Raw genomic sequence first — 21,072 nt, 5'->3', positions numbered from 1 at the left:
ATCCATGGTTTCAACACACACATGCGATCGCACTGGTGACGAGAAAGCGAATAACACAGCCGAAAGAAATAATAATAAAAAGAAAAACCTGCTAGGATATTCGGAGGCAGAGCTTTTGTTACTTAGTGCGTTTGTGAAGATCATTTCTTAAGATCTCTTAACTGATCGTACTGATGGACGACGTTGGGGACTTGCGGAGTCGCGAAGCGACGGGGTTGCTTGACCACAGCGGCAATGTGTGCTCGAATGTAAACATGACGTCGGTGGACTCGGGAGTGGAGACTGGGAACGACTCGAACGATAGCTCGACCGTCCAGCAAGACAGTCAGCAACACCAAGCCACTACCGATACTCTGGACACCAACATGACCGCTATCAGAAACACCCAAACCCTCGATGACTTTAATCGCATTCCCATGATGGCTTTGTTCTCGGAACGGTCTATGAAAAGGCACATGCATTATGCACCATACTCTTGCTCTATGATTAGCCGTTACAGGAACGAGGTACTTATCGAGATCACTTCACATTGATAATTTAACACAAACCGCGGAACAAGAACTTAATGATTCTTATCAAATAAAAATGTAAAATATGAAATAACAAAAAAGAATTTTTTTCTGAAATTATTTCGTTGTTGAATAGAAACTTTTCTTGCTTTCGTCAAATTTCAAATTTATATTCACTTCAACGTTTACGAGTATATACTAGAAGGAAGTGATTGTAAAGAGTTTGATTTATTTTAGTTTTAATGTAGATTTTTTTTTTAATGGCTTTCTGTTTAATATAGCTGTAAAAAATAAAATAATAATTAAGGATGTTAAGCTAAAATAATATTACTGTTGTTTCAGCTGCAAATTTTACGGAATATGAACAAGAACAATAATGCAGTATTAGAACCTCGTGAGTACCTTTACTAATTTTATTTTTTTATTTTAGACAAATGATATATACAGAGTGATAACGCTCGTGATAACGCTCGTGGGGTAATAGATCGATAAATTGAACATAAAAGTTTTATATTATTTTACTTTCTTTCAAATTATATTCGAGATATGAATTAAAAAAAATTTATAGATTACAGCATATGAGTTCCATGCTCTAGAAAAAAATAGCACAGCCTATTTAATCACGCATGGGCCGACGCTCGATTGTAAATGTACCGGGCCGACTATCTTGCCGCTAATGAAACGACAATTTTCGTACATTTACAATCGAGCGTCTGCCCATGCGTGATTGAATAGGCTGTGCTATTTTTTTCTAAAGCGTGAAACTCATACGCTGTATTCTATAAATTTTTTTAAATTCATATCTCGGCTATAATTTGAAAAAACTTAAAATGGTATAGATCTTTTATGTTCAATTTATCGAGATCTATCACCCCACGAGCGTTATCACACCAACCCTGGGACACTTTGTATATAAAATATGTAAATTCTTCATTATAATATATAATAAAAAAATTTTTTAACAGCTGGCAAAGTAAGATGGCGCAAATCGATGATGCAGACGTTCCATAACAATTTTTCCTTGAATGACTGGCAAACTGAACGAATTCAACGTAAGATGAGATTGGCTGCAACCACGAATAACGTAACTTTAATGAAAAGGCTTTTGCAATTTGGTATATCGCCTAATAATCATGACGAGCATGGACGGACTCCTCTCCATATTTCAGCTTGCAGGTAATTTTATATGTATTTAAAATAATAAAAAAAAATTTTTTTTACGAAGTAAAAGTATGTGTTTAAAATTAAAACTTATTTTTTTTCAACATTTTAATAATAATTATTAATTAGCAAATTACTATTCTAATTTTATTTTATTCACAGGGGGTATACGGAAATAGTTCGGTTGTTATTGGAAAATGGTGCAGATCCGAATCAGCGTGACTGCATAGGAAACACGCCGCTGCACCTAGCTACAGTTAACAGCAAATTATCGGTAGTGCAGCCACTTTTAACCGCCGGCACTGACGTTCTCGCACTCGACTCGTACGGCTATAACCCACTGCAACTGGCGAAAACGAAATTAAGGATGCTAGAGCGAAACTGTATTAACGAGGATATGCTTAAAGTCAAAGAAGAAATGCGTAATGTTATTACATTGTTAATAGTATACTTGCAAAAGCAAGAAAACATGCAAGAGCAAGTGGAGACGCTGAGCAATTTCTGTTCGCGTCTTTCGCTGTCGAATACCTCGGGCCAGGTTCAAGATGATGTTAAAGATCTACTTGCTAACATAAGTGCACTCAATATAACTGGTTAATTACGAGAATTGAGACAGTAATCTTATAATATACACTGTAAATTTAGTAACATTTTTAATCGGAAATTTGGAAAGCATGTCTTATATTTTTACGTACGTATAGTGACGCATATGTTTAAAGTTATACAATTAAGACTTAATATAAATCGTAGAGATAACATTTTTTGCAAGAAAATATGCGATCGTTTTTTTGTATCTGTAGTATCTGACAGTATATATAGTGCAAGGTGTAAATAATCCGTTTCATAATCATTTTACAAGTACTGTACAAAGTTCATTCTTAATGTGACTTCATTACATGTAAAAAGAAAAAAATAAAAAATGCATTTTATCGTCATACATTAGAATTTCGATAAAAATTCGACTTTTATCACGTGGAAAGGTGTAAATATTCATGTATCACCTTGTTTCTATTAAAATTGCATTTTTTAATACTTTAACATAATTAACATTCGATTCCGAGATGTAAATCGGGCGTTGCAGAAGTCGTAGGACTTTATCTCTCGTTTTAGGACATTCGTCCTTGAATTCTTCGCGCGTAGCGACGAAGCCGGCTGGTGGTAGTGCTGCCATCGGTGAGTAATGCACGTGGCCGATTGTAGCGTGCATTCAAACCCGAGAAAGTTGAGGGGGAGACGCGTCGTGGGTGGTCTGCCGACCGGGAACGCGACGCGTTGTGTGGTCCGGTGCTGGTTCGTGCGCCTCGAATAGCGGCTGTCGCGTAGAAGATGCGAGACGCTGCGCCGTAACGAGACGCGAATCTTACCTCGTGGGTCAGCCGGGACCGAATCTGTGCACCCATTCGACAAAGGTACGTGTCTATCCGCCGCTAATTCCATTGTTTATTCCGCGCATTAGTCCTCCACGTGACACCTCGAAATTAATTAAACGAGCTCCTTGACATTGAACGCTTGTAAAAGAAAAAGGAAAAAGAAAAAAAGAAGTTTTCTTTGTCCCCCCTCGAATAAGTGAAAGAGAGATCCGCCTTTTTTTCACTTTTATTAAAATATATTTTCTTAAATTGATTTTTTTTTTTAATACGAAAAAAATGTATGGTTTTTGTTGGCAGATGATACGTCTGTTAATTCTTTGTTGCCTGTTGCTTCACAATGGCTGTTGTTTGGAAAAGGAGCATGGATTTGCAGCTAATGACAATAGTGATAATAGTACATGGAAAGACATGGATTTGAGTAGACATATAATTAAAGATCCTAATTATTTGTTGGAGAGGTATCCTCAGTTGTCTCCTGCTATTCCTACCTGCCGCAGAGCTGCCAAGTGTGTTTCACTGACCAAGAGTACTTGCATGGGTACAAAACTACCTTACAGTTCTACTACATTGGATCTTATACCAGAACGTATAACTCAAGACATTGTTGAGGTAGATACAATTATTTTATCTATTATTTTCAGCTATAAATCAATAATTTTTTTAATTAAGATTAAAATTTTTAATATATTCCTGAAGAAATTATTTATGATATATAACGTACAACATGTTTTCTACATGCATTGTTTTATTTTCAGGAAAGACTATACTTGCTTCAAGCTCTAAAACATGTACCAAAATGCTGGGCAGTAGTTCAGCCTTTTTTATGTTCGATATTTATGCCAAAATGTATTAATGATACAGTAGAATTGCCATCTCAAGAAATGTGTAAGATGGTATCTGGACCATGCAGAATGTTGATGAATCATACAATGTGGCCAAACTTTGCAAAATGTGACAATACAAAGTTGTTTCCACGTCTGTGTCAGAATGATATCAGAGAATTAAAGTTTAATATCTCGGGCAAATGCTTGAAACCTCTTGTACCTACTGACAATGCTCTTTCAATTTTTGATGGAGTAGAAGGCTGTGGTACACAATGTTATGACCCATTATACACATCAGATGAACATAATCAAATACATTCGTTCATTATATGGGGCGCAAGCATCTGCTGTACTTTTAATTTATTTACTATTGTAAGTTGGTTTGTAAAAATTATTTAGAATGTAAAGTGTTAATATTCTGTTACTTATGGCTTTGAAAAGCTCTATTTAAAAATTGATTTACATCTATTATTAATAGTTAAATAATATATAATATAATTTATTATATGTTCTAGATAACATTTTTAATAGATTGGAGAAGCGCGAATAAGTATCCGGCTTTGGTAATATTTTATATAAATTGCTGCTTTATGGTATCTTGCATTGGCTGGCTGGTTCAATTCACTCCTGGCAGCAGAGATGTAATTATATGTCGCAAGGACGGAACGTTAAGAACGAGAGAACCAAGGTACGTTTTACAATTTTTCTATTAATTTCATTTTATAAAAATACTTATTATTGAAACAAAAAAATACTTATTATTGCAGCGGAGAAAATCTTTCCTGTGTCGTTGTCTTTGTTTTGGTGTATTACTCTTTAATGGCAGCTTCGGTATGGTTCGTTATATTAACATACGCTTGGCACATGAGTTTTCGAGCACTCGGCACGATACAAGACCGGATAGATAAAAAGAGTGCTTATTTTCATTTAATCGCTTGGTGCATACCGCTCGTATTGACAGTCGCAGTCATGGCGTTAGGTCGAATTGACGGCAATAGCATGACAGGAATTTGTTTCGTGGGTTACGCCGATCATGCGTCAAAGATTTTTGTGCTAGGTCCCGTATTATTGGCTGTATTAATAGGAGGATATTTTCTATGCAGAGGTAAATGTTATATCTTATTGTTTGAATATATTCGTAGTAATACACACAGTATTAAATTTTTTAATACATTTTTAATGCTTTCTGTATCGATATAAATTGTGAGTATTCATACATTACTGTATAACGCATTGCAAAATTATTATTACATTATTAATATACAATTTTACGTTATATTTTAGGTCTCTACACGCTTATTCGATTAAAAATAAGCAGTCAAGAGATTATATCCGAAAGAGCAAGTTCGAAGATAAAACAAACTATTGTCAGAATGGGACTGTTTTCTATAGCTACTCTTGCAGCTGTTGTTATAACATTTTATTGTCATATTTATGATATTCAGAACTCGCAGCAGTGGCAACAAAGCTTCAGAAGTTACATGATGTAAGATAATTTTAATATAAAATTCATGCATATTTTTTATATAATCTGCATTATTTAATTTTAATGCGATATTAATATAATTAAATTTGTTTAAAGATGCACAATTGCAACAAAGTATGCAGACATATCTGAATGTAAAATGAATATAAGGCCTAGCACGGGTAAATTACAATTACATTTACTTGCGTTATTTTCCACCGGTATCCTTATGTCTTCGTGGATTTGGACCAGCTCGACAGTTGATACTTGGTGCCGATTTTTGAGAAGGTAAATTTTATTACATCTTTAGAAATACTTACTGTATTGATTCGTTATTATTGTCATCAATGCGATTCTGAGTAGCATGTATTTCCTTCTCGTTTGTAGGATATTCAATCGTGAGTCCGAAGAGCCTCCCATAAGACTGAGCAAGCACAAGCTTATCGCACATTTATTCGCAAACCGGAAGACATTTAATAAAGCCGGTCGTTTATCCATAAGTTTTCACAACACTCACGCGGATCCAGTTGGATTAAACTTCGATCTCAATTCCGCGGCGTCTCAAGATTTCAGTACCACCTGGGCGGCCGCTTTACCTAAATTGGTAACACGTAGAGGTGCACTAGTCGGCGGTACTACAGGATCTGTGTCTAGTAATAGGCGAAATTCGGTGGACTCTGAAATCAGTTATAGCTTCCGATGCGTTTCGATGGAATCTAGGCGGAACTCCCTGGACTCACAAATATCTGTGCAGATCGCACAGGTAAAGACGACACGCAAGGTCGCAAGCCGTTCGCGCGGTCGTCGTGGTAAGAGCAGAAGAGACTTTGGAAAGTCCCGATCAGCCAAAATCGATCCGCTCTCTAGGAGAGGTAGTACCACATCTCAAGACAGTCAACTAATGGCACAAGTTCCTATTCAAATGCCTAATATGGGCAGGAGACTGGGCAATGCTGGTTTAGACGAGCGATCTTTGAAAATTATTGACACTAAAAACACGGGTATGCTATTGCCTTTTTTAATGAGAGGACAAAGTGGAAGTGACGAAAATCTAAGCAGTGATGAGAAAAGAGATCAAGACATGGCCGATAAAGACGTCGACATGGAAGTGGGCAACATGGAGAAGGAAGATGAACAGGACAGTGATAGTGAAGGTAGTCAGTCAGAGGATGAAATAAAAATGTTAGATCCAGAAAACGCACACGAGCGTAATAAGAATAAAGATCGTAACAATAAAAACTGTAAAAGTTATAATCATGAAACTGATAGAAGAAGTCGCGACAGCGGTCATAGAGGCAAATATGTCCTGCAGGACGAAAGTATCTTGAAGCAACTGCTTCAGGAAGCTAACGATATTAAAGCAAAGAACGAAAACGAGAAGAAAGAGGTGTACAGAAAAGCTGTGATGAGCGATTTGGATTCTAGTCTTACCTCGTGTTATCCAGAATTAACGAGATTGCTGCAGGGCGACGGACAGACTAATGCTAGAGAGATTGCGACGCAGACTTCACTACCGCTGGATATATTAGAGATGGAAGAGTTAAAGCAAAGTATTGATGAGATAATTAATAGTAGACATTGTAGTTCTAAAGGGACTCAAATATCGCCGCAATTAAAAAAAAGTAAAAACATCACGACGTAAGACTGAGAATTATCTGTTTAGTTATTTTTTTTTTTTTTTTTTTAATGTTGAGAAATACGTATGTGCGCTGAAAAGGTATAATTTATAGAAATAGTGAAAATTTGTTGTGTTTGACGTTGTAAATGATGCACGAGTAATTACAACAAGATGCTGGGCTAAATAATACCGCTCGAGAAGATATCCAGGTACATACAATATATATAAATATATTTTTTCACATTTTATTATTATTGCTAAAATATTAATCAAATTTTTAATACGCTATCCATAACTCTCATCATGTACGTATATGAATGTATGTATGTGTGAACGACGACTCGTATCGAGTGCTAGATTAATTTTTAACTTGTGATGATCCTAGAATTTGAAATATATCATGTTGTACATATTTTCTCGCAAAAGTGGATACATATTATATTTCTAATATCATATGTCTTCCAGTATCTGCAAGAATGCTTCCACATTCTGTGACAGTAAGATATTCTGTATATGTTGCGTGTGAGTGTGTATGTGTACGCGAGCGAATATATTTATATATCTATTTTTTTAACAAGTGGCTAAGTAAAACATATTTTATAATTTTCTATATTACTGATCTATAAATTAATGGCTACTTTGGGAACAAAAGAATTTGTTCACCTATTTAATAATTGCAACTTAATCCACATTCACAGAATGCAAATCAAGTAAGCATTCTTAATTTTCACATCTAATATATAATTTACATTTGCAATAGCCACGTTTTATAGTCAAAAAAGTAGATCGTAAGCGATTGTATATATTGCTAATACGTAAATCAGATATTTACTGCTAGTACAAATGTCCCGATCTATTGGAAAGTGCTAATCATAAGCTATGTCTTTTTGTATCATTGCGTTTTATATATATTTTGTAATAATATATTTATGGAGCACTTCATTTTAAGTATCGCAATTTTTTTTAGTATTTTTTTTTTTACATTAGTCTAGTTTTTCTCTGTATACTTTTAAACTCTAAAAAGTATCTAAAATTTCACTATTATCAATATGTATACGTGAAATATGAAAATGTATATTACTTTCTTTCTCATTAAAGTTTATCGATTGTATTTAAGATATCTGTTTTCCGAAGAGAATCAGAGATAAAATTATCGTCATTTTTGTTACAGCATATCGAACCATTAGCGAGACATTTTTTAAACGATATGTAATTTTTATTTAATGCGGCGTACACATTCCAGTTTAATTTTTAATTCAAACTTTAACATCCTGGCAGAAAAGCAGATATTAAGAGACGCTCCATTGAACATATTTAATAAAACTTCTAGGAAAATATATATTACGGCAATCAATATCGTTTCTTAGGCCATACGTGTCATTAAATAACTCGCTGAATCAAATTGTACCAATATAATCATGTACTTTCGTCTCAACGTTGGAGTTAAGATCTTCTTTCCGCAAAACGTACTAGGTTTCGCCAAGGCACTTCTCACTTGTAGCAAGAAAATGTCCTCGGCAACGTCATCTTCGGATGATCGACTACGATCGGTACATTAAAGATTCCCTCTCGTCCGCTCCGCCGTTTCTACGTTTTCAAATCCGGCTGCACGCTCTCCGCTACCGCTACGTATTTTTTTCCTACACTCGACCACACAAATATATCTGGACTTTAGTTCGGGCAAATTCACGTATGCTACATCGTACATTTATATGCATATGTTACACACGTCTTTTACGTGCACCTTATATTACAATCTAGCTTTATCACTAAGAAAACAATCATATAACAGGTCGTTCGCTACGAAAGTACAAAAATAAGTATTATCGTGGACAAGGGGAAGGGACGGAGGGTGGGGTGGATGTAAGGTGCGCATCGTTTTATTCGCTCGGCGCAAAGAAAATAAAAAAATGAGAGGAAAAGAAATGCTATACCCACGGATTAGTCTCCCTTGGTCCGTGATCGCGCGGAAATGCGTTGCACCTTAACATGCTGCTCCTGTTATCTCCACCGCGCCAGGTTAACGATCGCGCGTGTTCTCCTTCGCTGTTACACCATAAATTGCGCCTCGCATGCACATACACAGCACTAAGATTCTAAATGACATTTACTTCTGACAAATGAGTAACATCGCGCATGCTGCAACGGAGGGTGGCGGAAAGAATCCATCCTTAGTTTTTATTCACCAACACCGCAGGCGAGACAGGCAGATGCGGTTCTTATCACCCGTTAGGAACGCTTGGGCGAGGCTACTTGGATTTGGCATGTGATTTTTTATGCTTTGTGTATTCGTTACCCCAGATGATGTTGTTCAGCGTCTCCCCGACGAAGTACAGAATCATGCAGAACGTCAGCAGCACGGCGAAGAACACGATTTGCAGCGGCTGGGACAACACGTCCATCACGGGGTACACCCAGATGCCGCTTTTATAATAGATTACGTGTATCCTAAAATTAAAATACATGTAACGCCTATTCTAGTACATAATATCTGGTAAATAATTGAAATACTTGGCTTCTTTTTCATGTTAAAATTTTCTATCTTAATCTTTCCTACTAATTTTTTTTTTTTTTTTTTTTTTGTTTTTTTTTTAGAACGCCACCACAAAGCACTGTTGTTACAAAAAGAAGAAAGGCACAGATCTATTTCACTCACCAGACTAAATACGTGAGCATGAAGCTAATGAGAATTCCAAGACCGCGAGACCGTTTGGGGTATTGCCGTGGCACGATGAGCATTTCTATTACGGTCGTCACCATGATCACCGTGTGCATCAAATGGTTCAACCACCATGGAAAGTACGGGTCCAGGGCCTTCGGCAGCACCAGTTCACGGTCCACGAACATCAGCACCCAGAAAGTGACGCCGACGAACTGCAAAGGCAGCAGAATTAACGTCGGAACAATTCAACAAATTATTGTTAAAGATATTTCTACAAGTGGAAAGGTACGTAAGGTCTAAAAGAATACGTTTGTAAAATTCATTCACGATTGTTTTGCGACGATAATTTTATTATTGCATTACTCACCATAGCAACGGGAAACCCGAGGCTCGCATGGAAGTAATCCTTCAGCTTCCGCGTGAAGGGTGGCTTCTTGGGGTTCACAGCGTTCGTGCCGAATAGGTCGTTTAGAAGACATATCAAGAAGAATATTGTCTGCAGAATCTAGAACACGAGTGACATTTCGAAGTGCTTTAAATAGCGAGCCGATAATTATTTTTAACGACCGCTGTGGGAATAAATATCACTTCAAGTTAAATGTGATTCGAGTGATATTGTCGCTGCCGTACTCCTACTCGGGTTATTTTTCATCAAACGATATAAAAACTTTCTATCCTTTATCGGCTATTGCCGTTCCAAGCGCAAATTAATATTTGCAAAGTTTAACATTTAAATATCGTTCCGCGCATCGATTAGATAAAACCAGTGTCGAACACAAACGTAAAATTACTCAATGAAGTACTGATATCGTATGCGCATTCGTTACACTGTGTCATTAAAGAACATTGATATATAAAACATAAGTGAAAAAAAAAATACACGTTTACTGTATTAAAAACAAAGTTTTAAAGCGCCGGAGATTGAAATACTTTTTAACTAATTGTATCTGATACATATATGTATATTCATTGACGTGGTATAATATCGAAATTTTTGAAAGCTCTGCCCTGTTAAGCTCATCACACGTCAACTGAGCGATGATGTGTGTCACGTGCAAGTCGACCACAAGTGACACTTTGGCGCGTTGACGGAAGAGGAAGTGACCTAATTATCTACGTTGCTCTCGATAGCAAGATAAATTCCGTAATTATCCGCAGTTTTTTTTTTTTTAAGAATAAATTCCCGCGGGAAAGATCCGAATTAAATAAAAATTAATTCACTTGGTTCTAAAGATTTTATCGCCGTCGCAAGTAATCGTCTCGGTTTTGTTAGGTGGTCAATTAAAATTAAACCGACTTTTCGGCGACAATTATCGATCAACGTTGCACACGAGCAGTCTTGCGTGACACGCGCCTCCGTTTCATAAAACGAAGTGGTGCTTAAACAATTGAATTTTGCTCTTTACGAGCAATCTGATGGCGGCAGTTCGAGCATGAAACACGGTCAAGTGTCATCATTCGACGACAAGTGACAAAATGCTTGGAACGTAATCTTGTCGAATATAGCTTTCGACTCGACAGAATGGACCGAGTAGGTTTTTTAACAGGCGATTTCTTTTTTTTTTTTTCTTTATTTTAATTTATTCGCGACAAATGTGAGCTAAAAGATAAATCTAGCGTAATAAACGTTGCATTGAATGCGTGTCGCGTTCGTTCATTACGCGTAGTATAAATTTAGTTTTAAGAAATTTTTTTTTAATCCGGAGGAGGAGGAGGAAAAAAGGCGAGGATGAGTTTCGAAAACAGTATCGGTTCGATCTATTTCAATTCTGTCGTAAAATAATCAGACTATCTGGCTTCCCGATTATCTTTCGCGATAATCATAAATGTACGTTGAAAGGAATGCTCTTTTGTGATTACTGATTGCGCCGATAATCGTTATTGATGATTGTTCCGTTTTCTACTGCCGATTCGAGGAATATTATATCACCGTTATTTGTGATTTTTGCGATCGCCAGGTATCTGCTAGACAGACGTGTCGGTTTTCACTATTATGTAACACGGCAATAAGGATACACTGCGTACGCTGGACCTGCGATCTGCGGGAATCGGTTTTTACAAAGAGCACCAGAGGTTTCTCGTAACTCTCTGCAATGTTACTCTATATAAGGAGAACTAAATCACTCTTATTATTATTGTCTTTTTTTTTTCTTCAGAAATAGGAAGAAAAAGCGGGACGCAGGATGTCTAGGGAACGAGAGTGATGCCTCGACTACGTCGGCCGCTGTACCGGAAACTGCTCGGACGTTTCCATCCACTGAAAATGGTTATAATAAACAAAAGGAAAGACCTTATTGCGCGTAATGAGGTATATAAATTGTTCCCCACGGAAGTCCCGGCGAATGTAAATGAAATTTAAACGATAATAAAGTCCGGCGCGGCGATTTCCGGGTTTCGAGGCAGGATCACAATCGGTCCGAGGGTCTCTCGTTACGTGTAAGGCTCAGACTTTTCGAATTCACGCCGCGGTGACTGATCTCGCGGAAAGTCTCGTTTAACTTTCCTCGACGATCGCCCCGCGGAATCGAAACGCGCGTGGAAGAGAGTGATTACGCGAGAGTGGTTACTGGAGAGGATCAAGCGCAGGGAAACGTCGCATGCTTCGTCAATGAGACGGTGAGCAAACAGTTTTTCCGTCGATACTAACCGCATCCCAGAACGTTAGGAACTTGAACTTCCCTCCGTAGGCGTTGTGCATGTTCGTGACATTGTGCGGCACGATCGTATACGTGTAATCGTAAAAAACCGCGAAGGCGAACTGCAGACAAGTGACGGCATGAAATCCGAGCGTTAGGCCCTCTCGCATCTCACGGCTGTTCGCGAATCTAAAACGCGTAATTATCTTTTTTAATTGTCCCTTTATTTCCTTCTTTTCTTTTTTTTTTTTTTTTTTTTTTTCTTTCGAGGACCACGCACGAGCATTCGCGACGTTCGAGCAAAGGCAAGACCCGCGCACTCGTCGGCACTCGCGTTCCCTCGCGCACTAATCTCGCACATTTTCCTTTCTAATTTATTTTCTCGATGGAGCCGGGATTTCATGGGAACTCTCGTGCCCGTTGGCAGCGAGATACACGTAAAATCTCATTATGAAAAATTTTACGTAACCGAGTCCTCGGGGTAGCAACGTCTATTAAATGACCGTTTAAAGCGTGCCGGGCAAATCCTTATTCTCTCAAACCGCATTTGCCATTTCGGTCGCGATCAAAGTTTCAGCTCTAATTGCTGCAATTTCCCGACGTGCATTAGTCTTCTTTTTTTTCTTCTCTCTCCCTCTCTCTCTCTCTCTCTTTTAAATCTCTTTCGTTTCGATTATTAACAAATCTTCCTTCGAGAGGAAAAACGATACAGCAAGAGAAATCGCTGTAGCAATGGAAAACCGAGCTACAGAACAAGAACTTCTAAACGCAATCTCGGCAATAATTTGTTACATGTCAGATTACGCTTCGGATTATATAAAAATGTAAGACCGCGATAAATACCGTAACATATTGCGATTTGTTTCTACTTATCGAATCAAGAATTACGGATTGAACAACAGAAACGAGATAATTAACTTAAAAAAAGAAAAAAAAATAGTTTCTTTTAAGTAGTAGTTGTTTTGCGTAAAACTAATAATGATTTATTTTCTATTATCAACATTCGTGACTGCAAATATAATATTAACTCTTAGAATAATTAATTTTACTTTTGCTTTTCCAAGTTTCTCTCGCTAGCATCGATGTGGCTTCGAAGAACGCTTGTTCCTGTACGCGATTTAAAATGAAATCGATATCTGAAATCGAACGAACGACTGCCACGAAAAGTGTTCGCCGTAACTGAGCTGATCTTCGTGCGAGCACCGGCGGGAAGAATTATTATTGAAAAAGTGACAAATATGCAAACGGAAGATAGTTCGCGAAGATGGAAAGTTTCAGTTGATAATTTCCCAACACGTGCGTACATTATGCAAGCGAGTGTATAGCTGAGTTACATAATTTATACGTAACTGAGTGCTTGGTTAAAAAAGACCTCGTGTGCATAACAAATCTCGATTCTCTTTTTTTTTTTTTTCTCTCCTTCCCAATTTACGACGAATTTGTATTTATTTGAAATGTCCGTAAATATATGTATTTATGCGTGTGGGCGAATATACATGCATGTGTATGCAAATACGTATATGTCCAGTTTTCCAGATTTGCATCAAACCGAGGATAAAATTCGGTAAATCGTAATAAAATACTTTTCTGACATTTCGATCAAATTTCAAAGATAGAACTTCCCCCCAAATAAAAAAATTTAATAAACGGACTTACCGCTTTAAGAAACATTTAAAATTAAAAAAAAGTAATTTCGATTAATCTAAGATGCTAATTTAAATTACAAATGTTTGCATTAGACACCGCAATGTATATATATTTTTTTTTTCTTACCTTTTCTTTCCTTTTATTTAATCTCGCGTAATTTGCATAAGTAAGGACATTAAATCATTTATCTCCTAATTGAATTTTACGTCGTGCGCGGCTCGGCGAGGCGCGGTCTCATTTAAAAATACAATTCTTAGTAACATCAGTAATACCGTGAAAACGTACCCTTTATAGAAATAGACATATACATCGTTACATAAACTTGCCCTTTCATTATAAAACGCGTGACGTCTCGTTACCTCACTATCATTCATTCACTTCTTCGCATCTCCTGATTTCTACCTTATGCTACTTCTCGCGAGGAAAGGTGATTTACGTTCACTCTCTACGCGAAGTAGGCGAAACATTATATCACGAAGAAATTGAAAGTTAAGAACAATGGCTTAGACGAGGAGCCAAGGAGGCTTTATCGCTCGTTTAAGCAGCTCCCCGCTAATTGCATTATGCAACGTAAAAGCGCTTTGTGGCAGCGATGACAGGTGTTTGGTCTAAATTTAGCCGAAACTTTCTTATATCATCAACGTCAAGCAATTACAAAGGGGGACTTAATAATTCATCGTGACGTGGCTTTCTTTATCGCGACGTTAAGCGACCGAGTGGATAGAACTCCGTTGTTAATTGTAAGAACATGAACACGAAGAGAGATTAAAAAGCTGAGAGAAAATGTGAGATAATCAATAAAAAAAAAAAAATAATAGTAATAAATAAAATAAAATAAATTAAAATAAAATCAAATAAATAAAGAACATATCTTTAGTTGTCTTTATCAAAATTCTGACTCTAATATCGTCTAATACTTTACTAGGTCATCGAAGCTCACCTATTTGTGGGTGAGCTGGTTTTGTTTTTTTTTTTTTTTTCTTTTTTTTTTTTTTTTTGCCGTGCCAGCGAAGCGTAAAATTAATATAAGGTCTTTCACGGATTTAATGTGAACTGCGAGGCGTTCAAAGAAGTATTGGGTGACCCGTTGCCGGCCTATTACGTTACATAATTCACTTTGCCGCGATAGAGAGTTTTTAATTCGCGGATCCAAAACGTGATTATCCGCCCGAGCGTTTACTTCGCGATTCTGCCGACACATTGTCGCCCGATACTCGTTCTTGTTAAAAAGTCCGCGGGACACACGTGCTGTCGACAGAAGCTGTCAACTTCGTCATCCGCGGTGTTGCTGTCTGTCAATTGCAAATTGATTTAACGAGGGTGTTAAAACAGACGAGCGCAAACAGATTTCCGGACCGTGAGCGCGAACGATGTAAATTCGAGGGAAAAAAATTTTCCGAACGGATCAAGTACGAAATCAAATGCAAAATTAAATACAAAATGTTCTATGATCAAGCTGGACTTCCTGTGTTCGATAAGTTTTTTATTTACTTTATTTTATTTTTTTTTAATATATATTTATCTGCTTATGTTTGTTTCTTAAAAAAAAAATGATTAGAAGATAATTTTTGACGTATTGCGATATATTACGACATAGAAATTCAACATTTCTTTTTCTGTATTACTATACAGTAATTATAAAGCACAAATATTTCAATTTAATTAAAAAAAAAAAGAAGACGTGTAAAACTTTTTATATTAATATTTGTAATTAGCTTTTTCTTTCAACGTCGGGAATTAAGTGCCGCCTTAACGGCGCGATAGTAATTCGATGATTTATTAAAATTACTTTCGCCACGTTGATGATTTATTACGATTTGAATTTCCTATCATATACCTCTTCCTTTAAACAACCCGTAATACAGAATCTTCAAGCAAAAGACCGGAAGATAAATTGCGGATGTATCGACTGCGACTTCTTGCAGTATTCTCATAACTGCAATAATTTCAGCAATTTCCGTAAAATTAAAACCGATATAAATAAGTATAATGTAAGAAACAGGAAATAGATTACACGAAATATTAGTTCACATATTCCATATACAAAAAAAAAATTGAAGGTGCAATTTCCTATCGTCCTATTATTTATTTTTTTTAACAACCCACTGAAAATTTAAATTGTGGTCAACTCAAGTCTACGACAAAGTGAACAGAGTAACGTAAGATTTTCAACTTTAAACCGGTTTTTAATTAGGCTCTGTTCGGGAATCTCCAAATTGGATTTTTAAACGTTTCTAATCTGACATTTAAAACTAACTGATTAAATTACTGATTAAATAACAATTTAAAATATTCCAAGCCAGTTCGTACATTTTAAACGATTTCTTTTCTACCATCTTTCTCCTAATTTTGCCACAATAAAACGATATAACTAAACATCAAACAAACTCGTGATTTAAAGTCTACTCCTACACGAAATATCTCCCCTACATATTTTTTCTCTCTCTCTCTCGGTAGTCCGGCGTGTGTTTTCGCGTGGTGTTGCAATCGCACCACGTGCGTTCCGCCGCATCGCGATGCGACTGCAACCCAGACGATGCCCGGTCCGTCGGCGAGCCGGCTGATCGGCAGCTGATTGATAACACCGGGTGAAGCGGACGCGGACGACGCGCGGATACCCTAACCTCTAGCTCGTGATGCGAGGGGTCGTCGCGGCGGTCTCGTTCACGAGACAAGTGAACGATCAGCGCGAGCGGCACCGGGATACGCGAATCCCCGTGGCTGTCGAGAATCGCGCGGCACTTGGTGGTCGCGACGGGAAAGAAGAGCCGGGCTTTTATCCTCGTTCATCGACACGCCCGCGGAGACGAAAGAGAGAGACAGAGAGAAAGAGAGAGAGCGAGTGAGATAGGGCGAGGGTAAAAAAAGCGTAGAAAACCCGACGTGTATCCTATTTTTAATCGGTCCACGCGCACGGTGGTTCTCGACCGACGGACTCCCGGAGAGCACCGATCGATCTGCTAGCCTTACTTGGTGCGGAAAACGCGCGCTTACGATTCTCAAAGACGGTCGGTGTGTGCGCGGCGTCTTTTGCTCCTTCCAATATTTTCCTGCTTTTGTTCGTTTTTTTTTCTTTTCTTTCTTTTTTTTTATTTTTCTTTTTTTAATTAGAAAAAAAAAATGTTTTTCTCTCTGTCAGAGACACCGAGACGCGGCTTCACGTGGTACGGCACACGATACACCTCGAGCGCACTCGTGTCGGCGGCCCGCGACTTACTGGCGGATAATGATGGAGTAAAACGACGGGTGGGAAGGGAGAAAAGACCGCAGCGTGCGTGCGTTTGGCACTGGTTCACGCGGCCGCGCCGTTCCGAAGAAAATGATAGTAGGGAGAGAAACAGTGGTGGATGGTGGAGGCGTCTCGGGCGCCCTACGTGTCCTAACAATCCTCCCTGTGATCTTCGAGGATTTCTCAGGACTCCTGACCCCGCGCTGGGACCGCCGGCCCGCGTCCCAAGTCTGGCAAGATGAAGAAGCTCCGCGGCGATGGCTTCCCGCTTGGTCAGCCTCGGCCGAGCTGGCGGTCGATTTGAAACCGATCGCCTCGAATGAAACTCGTATTTATTCTTCACTGCTTTGCTCGCGGACCTTGAGCGAAGCTGCCGTTCGTGCGGACGTATTCTCTTAGAGCTCACGAGAACTGTGTGATTCTCTTCTTCGTAATTCTTCTACGCTGCCGCTCGTTCCCGAGCTGCGTTACTTGAAACGCTCGCGATACGTTTGACTTCACAAAAGTTCAGATTGCTGCTGCTTGTCGCAATTCCTGATGTTTTTTTATTCCACTCTCGCGTTCGAAGATGTCTTTGGTATCAGCCTTGTCCGATTTATTATTATTTTTTTTTTTTTTAAAGCCGCTGCTTTAATTTGGATAATATTCCATGAGCAAAAGCGAATAGAAAGACGAGAGAGAGAGAGAGAAAGAGCGACTTATATCGCTCCGAGCAAGGTCTAAACTTTCTAGAAACTTGGAATTACACAAAAGTTGATGACACAATAGTGGGAGGAAACAATGGTATTTCTCCATTCTTTGTTAAGCCTGGAACACTCTTTGGTTCGGCGCAAACGTAATCCGGTTGACTTGTTACTGACATAAGTCTTTTAGTGCATTTCTTTTTTATCAAAGATTACGTATACTAAACTTATAGTAATGCACTAACGACCGCAGAAGTAATTCAAATTATTTCCTATCTTTTTCCTTTCTTTTTTTTACTTTTACCAGTCGAGTTTTTATAAGTCTGTGATATTGAACTTTTTTTTAATTTTCTAAAAAAATTAATATATGCCGATAAACGCGATTATTTCTTACAAGATGGAATTTTATGCTAAACATAAAGTGCAAGAAAGAACGATTTCGTATGCATAATTTTTGTTTTTCTTGATATAACACGATTTTTGATTGTAAAACGCGACGTCGCTATCTATTTATGATATCGTTGTTTATAATAATGATAATAATTAAAAAAAAAGCATTAATATGTATTTATTCGCTAATATAATATTTTAAAAATAAATGCACTTTAACACCCGGCTGTTAAATGTTTAATCTAAAAAAATAATGTCTTTTTACAGACATATATGTTCAAAAAAAATTTGTTGTTTATTCGCGATGTATAAATTTCAACGATTGACGTTTAAAAAGAAGCGGCCGTACATATATGCACGTGGATATGTCACGGACAGATGAATCCAACATACAGAACTCGATTTGCAAACTAATTGACCGTACAAAAAGCTTGATAGATTCGGTATATAAAACTTATTCAATATAAGAATTGCTCAATCTCAATATCCAGCTTTGATTGACCAATTTTACATAAAAATGACGACGATACTGTTGTCCCTAATATCGCCGGTCGTTTTTTTCAGGTCGGTTATAGATAAAAGTAATCATAACGTGAAGAAGATATTTTTTCATACGAATAAAAGTAGAATTTTGAATCTTTTTATTTCTATCTTGTACCAATATAATAATAATAATTATTATTATATGTTACACATTTTGCAAATCTGATACTTTATCTAATTCTAAAACGACTGAAGCTGAGCGCATGGCTCGTAAACGAAAATACTACTCACCACATTCCACATCGTTAAGTACTTGAATTGGCCAGGATCGAATTTGCTGAACGTGTTTGCGAGCGCAGGAATGTACAATACGTTGAAGGCATAATACAACGTGAAGCTGTAAGCCGCCAAACTGACCAAATGGACCAGCGTGTTTAGAACGTGCGGCATCTTGATGAAATTCTGTCAAATTCGAAAAACGTGCGCATTACAACAGGGCAGCAAAAGCGTTAATATAAATAAAGTTATATATTACAATATTAAAATTATTTCGAACAATTTGTAAAATATTAACGTTAGAAACTACCTCACAAGTCTAGTTGAACTCGCTCGAAACAATTTTACTTCAAAGTTACCGGACAACTTGCGCGCGAAAGAAGAAAAAAAAAAAAAAAAAAGGACTCCCAAGACTTAATAACGTCACGTGTCACTTTATTCACTTCGACGTCGCGTATTATTGAGAGCGAGCGAATTAGTCTCTTAGACAACGTTTCGCAATCTGTTCTGCATCTTTTCACGCGCGACGATGATGCGGCGATCGAATGCTTCAAGAGCGATTATTCAACATCGCGGGTGTTTTTGCAACTTCGCTGATTGTCGAGTCATCACGTATATCTCCAATTTCGCCGCATCAATGTGCATGCAGATGCGATCATGCAGTAGCAAACTCGAGCCGGGAAATAACCGGTTATTGAACCACGAAATTCTTCACATGCTACATGACGCGCGTCTACGGTTATGTGGAGAATACATGGTTTCCTGCTGGAGACCTTGGCCGTAACATCGTTTATTATGACCGTAAAGTATATTTTAATCGTCCGACAATCGCCCGTCCAGTATTACGTAATTGATCGCCGCATTTTGACGGTCAAAGGCAGGCGCTTATTATATTTAATAACCCCCTCGTGATAACGAGCCAAAGGCAGCGTTTGGTTTCAAAAACCATAGCTAGAGAGGCGCGAAAATTAGGTTTAAAGCCGATTATCTGAACTTTCTTTCGTACACTTTGTATAGAAATACGTTTACCTTAAAAGTTAACTCTTTGACGTTAATTCGTCTTTGCCACACCTTGACATAATTATATAATTGCAATAATTATTCCAAGTGCAAACAGCCAGACGATTATTAATTCAAGCTGTACACGCGCGGTGTATTATGGAATATCAAGTTATATTTTTACATATGTCAATGTTCAATGTAAATAATATCCACTAATATTCAAAGTAGAAGAATAATTAAATTAGAAAAAAAAAGAATAAATTAATAATGTTCAGCGGTCTCTATTAAAATTTTTTTTTTAAGTGACATACTTAATTTAATTAATCTAAATGAAATTGACTACCGTGTCTGGCAATATGAAGCGCGTTTAGGCTCGTTTTCAGGTGCGTTTTGTATCATTACCTCGTCTGCGTTACTTCACCGATGATGACCACTTCGCTGGTCGCGTGTCAAGTCACGATGTGCACTGGCAATCAAGCGCCCACCGACTGGCCGCGCTGAACTCGCGTGTATACTATTAAAAGTTCGATAGGAGTGTCCACTGATATTGATACGTCGGCGATTATCAACGGAATGACGTAGCATCAATGTTGCGTCCGAACTCCAAAGCGAGAATGAGTCGCGGATGTCCGCCGCCGTGTATTGCGATTATCGCTCGCGTTTATCACCACGGCGAGATCCAAACATCAGCGACGACGACGTCGACGACTATGATGCGCTTACTGCGATCGACGATGGGCGAATGCTCCGACTCGGGAATTACGATTGTTCAACGCTGGAACCGTAGCGCTCGCTTCTAACGATTTAGTTCTATCAAGGCTGAAATTTATCATCTTTTCATTCGGTGGGAGTAGAGCAACGCGCGCAGAAAAGCCTTGTGAAACAGAAAGAATGACATGAGACTCGGGCGTTAAAATTAATTTGTAATTGTTTATGTATACCTGATCAATTTGATGCAAATCCGATGGGTTTGGTTTGAAGACCAGCTTGATTGGCAATTGCAACGTCAAAGACTGATGCGATATCCTTATATGCACATACGATACAAAAGGTCAGGGTGGTCGCATGTTGTATGATTCTTTGGTTTCTGCTCCCGGATACTGAGAGCAGAAAACGA

General features: G+C 37.9%; 3 protein-coding genes across 8 annotated transcripts; 2 read left to right on the top strand and 1 right to left on the bottom strand.

Annotated features, from left to right (window-relative positions):
• The first annotated feature begins 7 nt into the window (after positions 1-7).
• On the top strand, positions 8-2,639 carry LOC139109231 (ankyrin repeat domain-containing protein 54). Its single transcript, XM_070668128.1, has 4 exons — positions 8-506; positions 852-903; positions 1,475-1,685; positions 1,833-2,639. The coding sequence occupies exons 1-4, from the start codon at positions 174-176 to the stop codon at positions 2,266-2,268; spliced, it is 1,032 nt and encodes a 343-aa protein (XP_070524229.1). The 5' UTR covers positions 8-173; the 3' UTR covers positions 2,269-2,639.
• A 309-nt stretch (positions 2,640-2,948) lies between these two features.
• Positions 2,949-7,748, top strand: Smo (smoothened, frizzled class receptor). Of its 2 annotated transcripts, none has more exons than XM_070668101.1 (8): positions 2,949-3,079; positions 3,338-3,649; positions 3,796-4,236; positions 4,380-4,552; positions 4,632-4,969; positions 5,149-5,350; positions 5,447-5,617; positions 5,717-7,748. In XM_070668101.1, the coding sequence occupies exons 2-8, from the start codon at positions 3,338-3,340 to the stop codon at positions 6,969-6,971; spliced, it is 2,892 nt and encodes a 963-aa protein (XP_070524202.1). In that variant the 5' UTR covers positions 2,949-3,079; the 3' UTR covers positions 6,972-7,748. The 2 variants fall into 2 exon arrangements, with proteins under 2 accessions (XP_070524202.1, XP_070524201.1); XM_070668100.1 differs by having other exon boundaries at positions 5,693-7,748.
• LOC139109235 (androgen-induced gene 1 protein) lies at positions 7,152-20,802 on the bottom strand. 5 transcript variants are annotated; one of them, XM_070668137.1, is made up of 6 exons: positions 20,358-20,802; positions 18,969-19,139; positions 9,977-10,114; positions 9,604-9,821; positions 9,244-9,395; positions 7,152-8,587 (listed from the first exon to the last, which is right to left on the bottom strand). In XM_070668137.1, the coding sequence occupies exons 2-6, from the start codon at positions 19,125-19,127 to the stop codon at positions 8,535-8,537; spliced, it is 720 nt and encodes a 239-aa protein (XP_070524238.1). In that variant the 5' UTR covers positions 19,128-19,139; positions 20,358-20,802; the 3' UTR covers positions 7,152-8,534. The 5 variants fall into 5 exon arrangements, with proteins under 5 accessions (XP_070524238.1, XP_070524239.1, XP_070524242.1 ...); XM_070668138.1 differs by lacking the exon at positions 20,358-20,802 and adding an exon at positions 19,264-20,270; XM_070668141.1 differs by lacking the exon at positions 20,358-20,802 and adding an exon at positions 12,257-12,434 and having other exon boundaries at positions 18,969-19,100.
• Between the last annotated feature and the right edge of the window lie 270 nt (positions 20,803-21,072).

This window comes from Cardiocondyla obscurior, linkage group LG17, assembly GCF_019399895.1.
Source record: "Cardiocondyla obscurior isolate alpha-2009 linkage group LG17, Cobs3.1, whole genome shotgun sequence".
NCBI classification, from domain to species: Eukaryota; Metazoa; Arthropoda; class Insecta; order Hymenoptera; family Formicidae; genus Cardiocondyla; species Cardiocondyla obscurior.
This window is presented reverse-complemented; position numbering and strand designations above follow the sequence as displayed.

Excerpts from the sequence above, each read along its gene's own strand:
- LOC139109231 (XM_070668128.1), top strand. The coding sequence starts at position 174 with ATGGACGACGTTGGGGACTTGCGGAGTCGCGAAGCGACGGGGTTGCTT. Across the intron at positions 507-851 it reads TTAGCCGTTACAGGAACGAG|CTGCAAATTTTACGGAATAT; the intron begins GTACTTATCGAG and ends CTGTTGTTTCAG. Across the intron at positions 904-1,474 it reads TAATGCAGTATTAGAACCTC|CTGGCAAAGTAAGATGGCGC; the intron begins GTGAGTACCTTT and ends ATTTTTTAACAG.
- LOC139109235 (XM_070668137.1), bottom strand. The coding sequence starts at position 19,127 with ATGCCGCACGTTCTAAACACGCTGGTCCATTTGGTCAGTTTGGCGGCT. Across the intron at positions 10,115-18,968 it reads ACTTAACGATGTGGAATGTG|ATTCTGCAGACAATATTCTT; the intron begins GTGAGTAGTATT and ends CTCGTGTTCTAG. Across the intron at positions 8,588-9,243 it reads GCTGAACAACATCATCTGGG|GAAAAAAATACGTAGCGGTA; the intron begins GTAACGAATACA and ends GGTCGAGTGTAG.
- Smo (XM_070668100.1), top strand. The coding sequence starts at position 3,338 with ATGATACGTCTGTTAATTCTTTGTTGCCTGTTGCTTCACAATGGCTGT. Across the intron at positions 4,237-4,379 it reads CTTTTAATTTATTTACTATT|ATAACATTTTTAATAGATTG; the intron begins GTAAGTTGGTTT and ends TATATGTTCTAG. Across the intron at positions 5,351-5,446 it reads AGCTTCAGAAGTTACATGAT|ATGCACAATTGCAACAAAGT; the intron begins GTAAGATAATTT and ends ATTTGTTTAAAG.